This window comes from Myotis lucifugus, unplaced genomic scaffold (assembly GCF_000147115.1).
Source record: "Myotis lucifugus unplaced genomic scaffold, Myoluc2.0 scaffold_658, whole genome shotgun sequence".
NCBI lineage: Eukaryota > Metazoa > Chordata > Mammalia > Chiroptera > Vespertilionidae > Myotis > Myotis lucifugus.
In genome coordinates, this window is record NW_005871706.1 from 25,335 (window position 1) to 37,879 (window position 12,545).

The 12,545-nt window shown below is 54.7% G+C and overlaps 1 protein-coding gene across 1 annotated transcript in view; it reads left to right on the forward strand.

Moving 5' to 3' along the window:
• The window catches only part of PIK3CD (phosphatidylinositol-4,5-bisphosphate 3-kinase catalytic subunit delta), a 28,531-nt gene that overhangs the window by 6,640 nt on the left and 9,346 nt on the right, over positions 1-12,545 (forward strand). The window contains 8 exon segments of the mRNA XM_023746358.1: positions 7,524-7,695; positions 10,528-10,647; positions 10,649-10,690; positions 10,692-10,758; positions 10,858-11,087; positions 11,489-11,668; positions 12,026-12,182; positions 12,360-12,395. Of these exon segments, the coding sequence (XP_023602126.1) occupies positions 7,555-7,695; positions 10,528-10,647; positions 10,649-10,690; positions 10,692-10,758; positions 10,858-11,087; positions 11,489-11,668; positions 12,026-12,182; positions 12,360-12,395 (973 nt within the window). The 5' untranslated portion in view covers positions 7,524-7,554.

Genomic DNA, 12,545 nt, shown 5'->3' on the forward strand with positions numbered 1-12,545 from the left:
GGTCGCAACCACAGGTTTGAGAACCGCTGATCTAGCCTGACCTGGGGCCCTGGGGCCGAACGCTTTTCCCACTTCCATTCTTGCCTCCCTCCCTTCCGCTGCCGTGTCAGTCTCCTGCTCGACACCAGTGACACCCTCTCCAGCCCCTCCCTTCCGCACCCCCCACCCCCCCCCCAGGCATTGGTGACAGGCCCGGATTCCTCATGCGGCTCCCCCTGCAGGCTCGCACCCTCCCCACCAGTCAGCTCGCCTCCAGGCCTCGACTCCAGGACCCAACCTGTTTCATAGAGCTTTTCTGGATCCTTCTCCTCATTTGAGCCTCAGTTCCCACAGTCTCCCGCGAGGACCCTTCCCGGACAAGAGACCCTCCCTGCAAGCTCGTTTTTATTCCATTTTGACGCTTTTACTCTCGGAAATCGGCCTGTCTCTCCACTGTCCTTTCCTTGTTTCGTTTCCCCCGTTAGACTAAACCCCCGTGAGAGCCGGTGGCGCTGCCCCCTCCCCCTCACATCCCCTGGTGCTCCAAGCAGTATTTGCTGAATGAATGAATGAATGAATGAGCAGGACTTGGCCTCCTGGGGCAGAGAGAGGCCCTTCCGGCCTCTTTCCCGGGGCCTCCAGGAGGGTTTTCCTCGCAGCCAGAGCAGGGGCTGGTTTCTAGAAGCTTCTTCAAGGTGGATGTGCAGGAGCTGGCCGGGCAGTGGGTGCTCTGGGTAAAGACCTTCGACTCCGTTTCTGAGGCGCCCACTGGCATCTGGCTCCCACAGAAGTCGGGCAATAGGAAGAGTGTCCATTTCCTTCTCTGCGGGAGACAGAACACTTGTTTAGAAGGACTTTTAAAAATATGTGTATATATATATGTTTTTTTAATATATTTTTATTGATTTTTTACAGAGAGGAAGGGAGAGAGAGAGTTAGAAACATCGATGAGAGAGAAACATCGGTCAGCTGCCTCCTGCACATCTCCCACTGGGGATGTGCCCGCAACCCAGGTACATGCCCTTGACCGGAATCGAACCTGGGACCCTTCAGTCCACAGGCCGACACTCTAGCCACTGAGCCAAACCGGTGAGGGCTAGAAGGACTTGTTGAGGCTGAGAAGGACCTGGAAGTAACCCCAGGTCAAGAGGCCCAGTGGGGACTCCCTCCGTGCAGGACAGCGCGGAAGGCTGGCCAGGGGGGCGATGGGGGGCGGTGGGGGGCCCTGCCCCTCGTCACGGTGCCTGCTGGTCTTGGATCCTCCCAGCCGGTTGATGGTAGATACTAACCGCCTTCTAGGAGTTTCTGAGGCTCCTTCTCTTGGGCTTCTGGGGTTGTAACTTCAGCTCTGAAATCAGGCGTTGGGCAGAGGTTTTGTCTCGGGATTGACGAGCATCTCTCGCTGTAGACAGATTGGTGGGGACCATGTCAAACTCAAAGGCTAACACGGGCCAAACAAACAAGGCATGCGGCCTGTGGGCCACGAGTTTGACATGCTTGCTCCAAGGCACCTTCTGGAGGCCCATGACAGCGGAGGTGCTCACGGAGGAGGATGTGTACTGCTCAGGGAAGTGGGGCACATTTCTCTTTTCCCCGCGGCCTGTCCCCTCGCACGCCTGCTGGCTGCAGCACCACGCAGCCTGTCGCTGTACGTTGACAAAGGCTGGCAGCGGCTCCTGGTTGGAGCGGCAGCCACATTTGCGATGACTCAGGAGATGCCAGCTCAGAGCCCAGGTCCCTGGAGTTGCAAAAGGAATGAAAGGCATTTCTTAGCAGGTCTGGGGACGAGCAGATGGGCTGCAAGCCATTCCCAGCCTGGAGGGGGCGCCTGCGACGCTGGGCTCCTGCATCCGTGGCCTGCCCTCCTCCTCCTTAGAAATAAATCCAGGCCGGGAGCTGCTGGCTGGGGAGGAGGGGGACTTCTGTTGGAATATTTGGAGGGAGTCGCACGTTCTCAGCTGGAGAAGCCAGAGAAAGTGCGTCTCGCTGAGAACAGCTGGCCAGGGGATGGTGGGTCCTGGGACAGAGACCTGCAGCCGGGACCACCCTGCGGCCAGGCGGCTGTTTCTGTGCGTGGTGCTGGCCGGAAGTGGAGGGTGAAGGAAAGGAACTGAGCTCCTCCCTGTCCAGTTGTCTTTGATATTTTACTAACGGTTCAGATGTAGACAGACACACGCCGGCCTGAACAGTCTGGATGACTCAGGGTGAGGGAGGATCAGTCACTCCTGGGTCATCTTTGCTGGATCCCGAGTGCCTTGAGGGTGGTCCTACCCCTTTCGACCCTCTGTCTCTGTCTCATCTGTCCCCATGGCTTCACATCTATGTGTCACCACTGCCCCCAGGTTATAGCCTGTCACCCTAACGACCTCTGCCCTGAGCTCCAGCCTGGCCTCACCCTTTGGCTGTCTTCCCTGGGACGTTCAGTTAGCAGCTCAGATTCACTATGTCTGAGATGCGGCTCTTGCTGTTTTATTGCCCCCAAAACGTAGTTCTCCCTTATGCGTCCCCATCTTGGGAAATTCCTCCCCCCACCCCCCCAGCCAATCTCCCAAGCCCGAACCTGGCTGTCATCCTCCCTCCTCCCTCACTGTCCCCCATCTGACCCACCCAGCTCCTAAGTGTTTCTTTTTAAAAATATATATGTACTTTTTTTTAATTGATTTCAGAGAAGAAGGGAGAGGGAGATAGAAACATCAGTGATGAGAGAGAATCATTGATTGGCTGCCTCCTGCACACCCCCTACTGGGGATCGAGCCTGCAACCCAGGCATGTGCCCTTGACCAGAATCAAAACCGGGACCCTTGGCTGATAGAACTGAAAAGTGCAGGGATAGAGCCTGCTTCAGGCATGGCTGGATCCAGGAAATCAGAGGCTGTCCTTGGGCCCCCGCATGGACTCTCCACCCTGAGCTCTGCTTTCCACGTTGGCCTCTCCTCAGGTTCCGCCCCTTAAGGGCAGCAGATGGTCACCAGCAGCTTTAGGTACATATTCTGTGTTTTTCTGCTACCCCAGGAGGAAGTCCCCAAAGAAATCCAGAGGTCAAAACCCATTGCACGGATTTGATAATCCCATGCACATCCTGGAATCACTGTGAAGATGATGTGCAGTGATTGGCGGGCCTAAGTCTCATTCTGGCTTCCACTCCTCATGACCGGGGCTGGGGTGGTGGTGGTGGTGGTGGTAGTGGTGGAATTCGGGGCTCCAATGGGCTGGGCCTGGGTCTCGGGCCAGGAGTGAAGTCAGCCCATCTGAACCCCTTGGACTGAGGATGTGTTGAGTCTGTGAAAAGTCCCCAGCTTTCAGATCAAGAAACCCCCCAAATTCCCAGCACCCAGACGCCCTCACTCCCCTGCCCCCCGGGGTAACTGCTCTCCCCTAGGGGTGACCCCATCTTCTCTGCCAACAGAGGGTAGTCTGCCCGTGCCTGCTCTCTGTGAGCACGTACTCCTCTGGGCCTGACTTCTTTCATTCAGCTTCATGCTTGTGCGACGCATTTATATTGTGTGTGTTTGGAGACCACGCTCACTGCTCCGTCACATCCCGGTGGGAGCGGATACAGTTTATTTCTCCACTCCCTGCTGCTGCGCCTTCGGGCACTTCCCAGGTCGGGGCTGTCAGGGAGAGCGCTGCTGCAGGCGCTCTCGGACTCACTCCGCTTCGGCTCGAAGCTGGCCTTTCTGTCAGGTGCTTGCCCAGGAGTGGAACCGCTGGGTCCGAGGGCATCGTGGATGCTGTCAGTTGGCCGAAGTGGCTGTGCCAGTGTGCACTCTTGGGCGGTTCTGCAGCCCCGGCCTCCGCTGGCGTCTGTGCCCCATGCCATCTGCAGAGCGGGCGTCGGCTTCCGACGGTTGGGCTCATCGGCAGCTGCACCCGGGGTCCTGGGTCCAGAGTCCCCACTTTCTCCTGCCCCTGCCCGGTGTCGGGCATTGGATCACGTGCTGCCCTCACCACCCCGAGTCTCCTGGTAGGAATGAGGTTTTTGTTGTTGTTTTGAATTCTCACCCAGTGATATGCTTTTATTTATTTTAGAGAGAATAAAGCTGAGAGAGAGAGAGAGAGAGAGAGAGAGAGAGAGAGAGAATCATTGATGAGAGAGAGAAACATTGATCAGTTGCCTCTGTACAGGCCCCAACCAGGGATCAAACCCGCAACCTAGGTATGTGCCCTGACTGGGAATCGAACCCACAACCTTTCGACACTCCAACCAACTGAGCCACCAGGCCAGGGCAGGAATGAGTTTTTACGTCAGAGAACTTCCCTGTGTTCCCGCTGGGTGAGTGTAGTGGAAAGCTTCGTTTCCATGTGGGAAGAGGCAGGGGACTGGGGGTGCCTTTGTCTCGGGGCCCCGTCCGTCCCTTTGGTCATAGCTTCAGGAATGAATGGCCGGAGGGGCTCCTGACTTGCCCATGGAGCATTGTAAGCGGGTTCTCCGGCATTCCTGACGAGCCCCAGCATTTTGAATCAAAAGGAAAGCATGCCCTGGCCCGTGTGGCTCAGTTGGTTGGGCATCGCCTCATGCACTGAAGGGTTGCCGGTTGGATTCCTGGTCAGGGAACATGCCCGGGCTTCAGGCTGCATCCCCAGTGGGGGCTTGTAGGGAGCTGCTGATTGATATTTCCCTCTTCCATCAATGTTCCTCTCTCTCTCTCCCTCTCTAAGAAATCAATAGGTTCTTTCTTAAAAAAAAGAAAAGAAAGCCTTTGGCCTGGCCATTCTCAGAAAGAGGAACCCAGAGTAGGATGTGGTTTTACGATCAGAGGCCGGGGATCTCGGCAGGTTGTGTCGTGGCAGCGGAGGGCGATGTGCAGATGGAGCTGCTCAGAGCAGGTCTGCGTCCCACCAAGGGCAGGGCCTGGGCCCCTCTGGCAGAGCCTCCAGAATGTCTGTCTCCCACTAAACATTTCCTTTCAACTTTTTTTTTTTTTAAGAGAGAGTCGAAGGGAGGGGGAGAGACAGAGAGAGAAGCATCGATGTGAGAGAGACACATCAATGGGTTGCCTCCCACATGTGCCCCAACCTGGGCCAGGGATGAGCCTGCAGCCGAGGTGCATGCCCTTGACCGGAATCGAACCCGGGACCCTTCAGTCCACAGGCTGATGCTCTATCCACTTGAGCCAAACCCGCTAGGGTTCCTTTCAACGGTTTTTACAAGTCATTTAAATCTCAAAGGATGTGACTTTAGGTTAGGGAAGTATTCTTCTAAAGAATAAAAATCATAAAACAGAAAGGGAAAGGTTGAAAAATTGTCTGCATCCACATTAAGAAATACTTATCAAAAGAAAAAACCCCTCTCTAAACAAAATACAAAGGTGACTCGGAGATATTTCCAACTCATTTAATCAACAAAAGACTTCAATCTAGAGAAACTCCACAAGCTCATAAGAAAAGGACAAATAACTCCACAGACACAGGGGCCACGATTGTAAGCAGGCTCCTTGGAGAAGATAAACCTTTTATGGAAAGTCAGGGAGATGCAAATTATAATGACGGGAGCATCTGAGGCCTCGCCGGTTGGCAGGAGTGAGCAAGTTCGACAATACCGAGTGTCGGTGAGGGAGGGAAAGCGTGTTGCTCTTGCTAATGGACGTCACCTCTTCACTTTGGTGACGTTAATGACGTGGTTGTACCCGCCACAGGTGGGGCCTGTGACCGGGCAATGCCGCTCGGCGCGTGTGCCCCGGGCTGCGCTGCCCGGTGTGGCCACCAGCCAGCCACGCTGAACTCTGAAAGAATGACTGAGGGAGGGGGTTTTTAAGCATTTTATTTAATTTTAATTCATTTAAATGTAAGAATCGGTACTTGAATTCCTTTATTTGAAAACTTTCTAAAGTATCTTTAGAACAATTTGAGTCTGTGAGCTGACTTTTTCACCTGCCGATTGTACGAAATCCACTTAGAAAGGAATATTTCTTTTTTTTGTGTGTGTGAATCCTCACCCGAGGATATTTTTTCATTGGTTTTTAGGGCGAGTAGAAGAGAGAGGAGAGACAGAGAGCAATGTCGATGTGAGAGAAACACATCGATTGGTTGCCTCCTGCACGCACCCCGACCAGAGACCTGGCTGGGGAGGAGCCTGCAACCAAGGTACGTGCCCTTGACCGGAATCGAACCCGGGACCCTTCAGTCCGCAGGCGGACACTCTATCCACTGAGCCAAACCTGCCGGGCGAGATGAAGATTTCTGATGAAAATCTATTGTCTGAATTGTAGTGTGCACAGCAAGTATAGATCACACAACAGATTTCAAAATAAGAGGGGAAAAAAGTAAAATATCTGCTTAGTAATTTTTCTATCTTGATATCATCAACATGACCATATTTTGGATATACTGGATCAAGTAAAATATATTACTCAATTTAATTTTATCTGTCTTTTAATTACTTCTTAAAATGTGGCTACTGGTAACTTTGACAACACATGTTTCTCACTTTATATTTCTCTTGGACAACACTCATCGGGACTCTGACATGCACACAAGGAGATGCGAGCAAGAATATACATTGTAGCCTCCCCCGGCTTGGCTGCTGAGCGGTGACCTATGAACCAGGAGGTCATGGCTCGATTGCGGGTCAGGGCACAGGCCCGGGTTGCAGGCTCAATCCCCAGTGTGGGGTGTGCAGGAGGCAGCCGATCAATGATTCTCTCTCATCATTGATATATCTATCTCTCTCTCTCTCCCACTCCCTTCCTCTCTGAAATCAATAAAAATATATCTTTAAAAAGAATAGAAAAAGAATATACATTGTAGCATTGCTTTTGTAATACCTAGAGTAGAACCAAGCCTTGAGGTTCATCCATGAGAGAAGGGGTAAATAACACGTGGTTTATTTACAAAGTCAAACACCACAAGAGTCAAAAAGCATGAACTAGAGCTACGTGTATCCGCCAAGTTTTAAAGCATGCAAAAATAGTAGGAATTGTTTGTGGATACATATTAGTATAATACAAGTCTAAAAACATCCACGGAAAAACACACACACAAAAAAAACACAAAAAAACATCCACGGACAGTATTAATAATCAATCAGGATGCAAGTGGTGGCAGCCTGAGGCGTTGGGGGCGCTCGGAGACCTTCACTGGAGCCTGTAACGTTTCGTTCCCGGGGAGCGGGTGTGACTGAGGGCATTGGGATGACTGAGATGTTTCAACAGATTGTTTCACGACCCACAGCCAGTTCTAAGCCACTTGGCTTCGGGTTAGAGCGTTTCAGAGCCGTAGCCTTCGGTGCCGGCCACTTCGCTCCTTTGCCAGTTGGTGGCCGTGGCCGGTCTCCCCCGCGTGTGATCCTGAGAAAAAGTGATTTGAAGCTGGTCTGTTGGTGTCTTGAACTTGGGCCACTGCTGAGAGGGACGTGGCCGGAGTGTCCGCTTGTGCTGAGAGGCAGCTCGGCCGCAGGTGGCCTGGGCCACCCCGGGCGGGGCGAGGCCCCAGGCTCCGTCCTGAGCCTCCCGCGGCCAAAGGTCCTGAATCCTGTTTTCCGAAGGGCCCTCTCGAAGGCCTCCCCCGGCGCCTGCGGGCTCACCCTGCCTTCTCTTCCTTTTCAGGACAGCTGGCGTCCGAGAAGTGAGGAACAGGATGCCCCCGGGGGTGGACTGCCCCATGGAATTCTGGGCCAACGAGGAGAACCAGAGCGTGGCGGTGGACTTCCTGCTGCCCACGGGGGTCTATCTGAACTTCCCCGTGTCCCGCAATGCCAACCTCAGCACCATCAAGAAGGTACCATCTTGACCTTATTTATTGGTTTTGTGTGTTCATCCTCACCTGAGGATATTTTTCCATTGATTTTTAGAGAGAGTGGAAGGGCGGGGGGGAGAGAGGGAGAAACATCGATGCTTCACATTGACTAGTTGCCTCCTGAACATGCCCCTACTGGCGCTGGGATCCAGCCTGCTACCGAGGTACGTGTCCTTGACGGGAATCGAACCCAGGACCCTTCAGTCCAAGGGCCGAGGCTCTATCCACTGAGGCAAACCAGCTAGGGCTTGACCTTGAAACTAGTCCTTAGCGTTTGGAACTCGGAAAGACAGACACCCACACTCACACACGCAATTTCTCAGGTTTAAGAGCCTCGGATAGGATTGTAAATGGTGTCAGTAACATCTAGGAATTGTTTAGAAACTTGCAGTTAGCGTCTGCCTACCATTCCCAATTCAGCTGCCCCCTGCGTGGTGCCTGTGAGAGCTCAGGCTGTGTTCCCACCTGGCCCTTCATTCTCTTCACGACCTTGCTGGTGTTTCTGGAACCACGCTCCATCCACGGCCACGTAAGGCGTTTGCTGGTCTTTTGTCTTTAGGGCTGTGGTCCTAGTAACACATCTTTGAAAATCATTTTTGGGGGTTTTTTGTTGAATAATTTTCAGGGTAAACGACTGAGTCAGAACATTAGACATCTGGACGGTATTTGGTAGTGACTGGCTTGTTCCACTTACAAAGTGGGAAATGTAATGTGTCATGCTACAGGGCAAGACCTTAGCTCAGGATTCTAAAAGCTATACTTGGGAGCAGAAAAAAAAAGAGAGAAGCAATGGTGCAATGGACCATCCTTGAGGTGTTTTTAAAAAAATATATATTTTATTGATTTTTTACAGAGAGGAAGGGAGAGGGATAGAGAGTTAGAAACATCGATGAGAGAGAAACATCGATCAGCTGCCTCCTGCACACTCCCTACTGGGGATGTGCCCGCAACCAAAGTACATGCCCTTGACCGGAATCGAACCTGGGACCCCTGAGTCCGCAGACCGACGCTCTGTCCACTGAGCCAAACCAGCCAGGGCTTGAGGTGTTTTTTTATGTTTTTTGTTTTTAATCTTCCCTTCCTGGGAGATTTCTTTAAATATAAAATTTCTTTTTTTCTATTTCAAAAGTAATATTGCACCGTTGCTTCCTGTTCACCTGCAGCGTGTAGTCCTCTGGTGAGGAGTAACAAAAAATAAACAATAAACATATGAATTATATAGATCAGGATTCTGCAAACCACCTGGTTACTGGAAGACAGCCACGCCCATTCATTTACATATAGTTCGGGGATGCCTTCGCCTTACAAGGCAGAGTTGGTAGTTGCAGCAATTACTGTATGGCCGCCAGCAGCGCCTAGAATATTTACTGTCTGGCCTGTGGCATAAATAACCACATGAAGAAATGGCAGTGGAATTGGGGTGTAAGGTGAGACTGCTGGGACCCACGTGTTTTATGGTCACAGCGTTGGAATTTGAATTAACATGCATGTATCGCTCTGAAAGCAAAAAGTAAGATTAACCTTAAAGTAATATTTACCTAAAGTTAACAAAATGAAAAAGATGTTACATTTTAACTCTGGAAGGATATAAAAGTTTTTAATCAGAATTTATCACAACAAACAATACTGGACTGTATATAAAAAAGAAACCAGGGCACAGCCAAAGGGTTATCATATGTTTATTATTTAGTTTTTGTTACTCCTCACCCGAGGATATTTTTCCCATTGATTTTTAGAGAGCATAGAAGAGAAAGTGGGAAGGAGGAAGGGGGAGAGAGAGAGAGAAACATTAATTGTTGCCTCCTGCACCCGCCCGACCGGGGCCAGGGATAGGGATCGAACCTGCAACCCAGGTAGTGCCCTTGCCCGGGAATCGAACCTGCGACCCTTCGGTGCGTGGACCGATGCTCTACCCAGAGCACACCTGCCAGGGCGCTATGTTTATTGTCATTTTTATGAACGGGGTTTGAATTACATCTGCTTGACCTACAGTTTCCGTTTTTCCCTCTTAATGATGCCTCTTGGAGTGCTCTGTTGCCCAGGAACCCCTGGATTCTGGGTCCCGTCCCTGTGTGGTCCCTTTGGGTTTATGGCCACAATTACCCATCCCTCATGGGGGAAACTAAGGCTGGTCTCTCCTTTTTCGTCTTCCCGGGACTCAGTGGGGAACACCTTTGTACTTAATCCTGACTGTGAGAAGGCTCCCCAGCAATCCCTGGGGACCCCTGGCCCGGAGGGCACACAGCCCACAGAGGGGTTCATGCCCCCCCGCCCCAGTGCCTTACGCTTTCCTGAATTGTTTGCCAGCATTTACAAGGGGGGTGATGAGCCCCAGAACGATTAACTGGGGGTGCCTGGAGGTCATGTCCGGGGGATGTAAGAGCACCCGGAGGAGTGGGGCGGGGACTCCCGGTGACCCCGTGGTCAGTGCTCCGGCGTCTGGAGAGGGTGGCGGTCTTGGGATCTTGCCATTGTCTTTTTATTTAATTTTCATTTTAAAATATATTTTTATTGATTTCAGAGAGGAAAGGAGGGAGAGAGAGATAGAAACATCAATGATGAGAAAGAATCATTGATTGGCTGCCTCCTGCAGGCTCCCTGCTGGGGATCGAGCCTGCAACCCGCACACATGCCCTGACCGGGAATCGAGCCGTGACCTCCTGGTTCACAGGTCGACGCTCAACCACTGAGCCACGCCGGCCGGGCGCCCTTGCCTTCTTGCAAGGGACACCCAGGCTGAGACCAGCCTCCACCCTGGGGCCCCGCCCGCCTCGGTCGGAGGGCTGACCCCTGACCGGTGACCGTCCCTCCCAGGCGCTGTGGCACCGAGCCCAGTATGAGCCGCTCTTCCACATGCTCAGCGACCCCGAGGCCTACGTGTTCACCTGCGTCAACCAGACGGCGGAGCAGCAGGAGCTGGAGGACGAGCAGCGGAAAGGTGTGCGACATCCAGCCCTTCCTGCCCGTCCTGCCCCTAAGTGGCCCGCGAGGGCGACCGGGTCAAGAAGCTCATCAACTCGCAGATCAGCCTCCTCATTGGCAAAGGTACCCGGGCCAGGGGGCCGCGTGCTGCCGGCTGCCTGCCCCCAGGGCCCGGCCCCCGCCCCCGGACCCCTGCTGACCCCGGCTCCCCTCCTGCCTCAGGCCTGCACGAGTTTGATTCTTTGCGGGACCCGGAGGAGAATGACTTTCGAGTCAAGATGCGCCAGTTCTGTGAGGAGGCGGCCGCCCGGCGGCAGCAGCTGGGCTGGGAGGCCTGGCTGCAGTACAGCTTCCCCCTGCAGCTGGAACCCTCGGCGCGGACCTGGGGCGCCGGCACCCTGCGGGTCCCCAACCGGGCCCTCCTGGTCAACGTCAAGTTCGAGGGCAGTGAGGTGAGGGGTGGCTCCGCTGGTGCCGCATCCGGGCCGCTGTGTCCGTGGGGGACGCTGTCCCTGTGAGACTCCCCAGCCCCTCCCCAGCCCCCCAGATTCTCTCTCCTCTCTGTAGCGTCAGATACTGGGTATTTGTGGGGTATCCACGCATGCCCGGGGCTCGGCCGAACATCCCCCCAGGCAGTTCGACAAGACAGAACGGCCACATGGCCTTCGTCCTTGGTCTGTCCATTCGTTCAACACGTGTTTCCTGGTAGTTGGCCCTGTGCCTCCATCAGACCCTGCTCTGTGGAGCTCACATTTGAGGGGCGGGGAGGGCAGATCGGCAACCCCACTCCTGTGCCCCAGGGCCCTGTGGTCCCTTCGCAGGGCGGAGGGCTGACCCCTCCCCCTCCCCCTAGGAGAGCTTCACCTTCCAGGTGTCCACCAAGGACGTGCCCCTGGCGCTGATGGCCTGCGCCCTGCGGAAGAAGGCCACGGTGTTCCGGCAGCCCCTGGTGGAGCAGCCCGAGGACTACACGCTGCAGGTGAACGGGAAGCAGGAGTACCTGTACGGCAGCTACCCGCTCTGCCAGTTCCAGGTGAGCCGCGGCCTGGGCTCCCGGTCCCGCGCCTGGGCAGAGGCCTGGGCAGAGGCCTGGACAGAGGCCGGGGCAGAGGCCTGGGGGTGGGGGAGCTGGTTCCTGGGCCCTCTTTGAGCTGGATGAGCCAGGCCTTTGGGGGTCACAGCGAGAGTGTCCCCTTGCTGGGCTGACCCTCCCTGTGAACACAGGAAGGCTCTGTCTTCGGGATGTGGGCGGGCGCAGGAAGAGGCTGCGGGAGAGGCTGGAAGGGCTGGGATGGGCAGTGGTCGGCGTGAGAAGGTCCCGGGTAGCCAGTTGTCCAGGGAATGGCTAGAACTGCTCGCCGGCCGCTCACTCTGCCCCGTCCCATCTCAGTACATCTGCAGCTGCCTGCACAGCGGGCTGACCCCCCACCTGACCATGGTCCACTCCTCCTCCATCCTCGCCATGCGGGACGAGCAGAGCAACCCGGCCCCCCAGGTCCAAAAATCGCGCACCAAGCCGCCCCCCATTCCCATGAAGAAGGTGAGCTGGGCCCGCCACTTGCTTTCCCCTTCCCCTCTTCCTTCCTTCCCCCCTTCCCCCTTCCCCCTTCTCCCCTTCCCCCAACAGGGTGTCCAGCCCTAGGCCTATCGGGCAGCACCCCCAGCTGGCAGAGGAGCCAGGGGCCCTCGTCTCACGCCCCTTGCTGGCCGGTGTTGAGTTGGGGCTCTGAGCTTGGGCAGCCAACAAGACCCTGTGCCGGGTGGTTCCCGGGGCAGCCTCCAGGCCTGGCTCCTGGCTGCCCTCCTCGAGCTGCCCCTGCTTCCTGCCCGGGAGGCAGAGCTCCGTGCCTGCAGAGCTCAGGGTGCTGGGCCCTGGGCCGCCTACGGCATGTTTTCTGGTTAAGGATGGA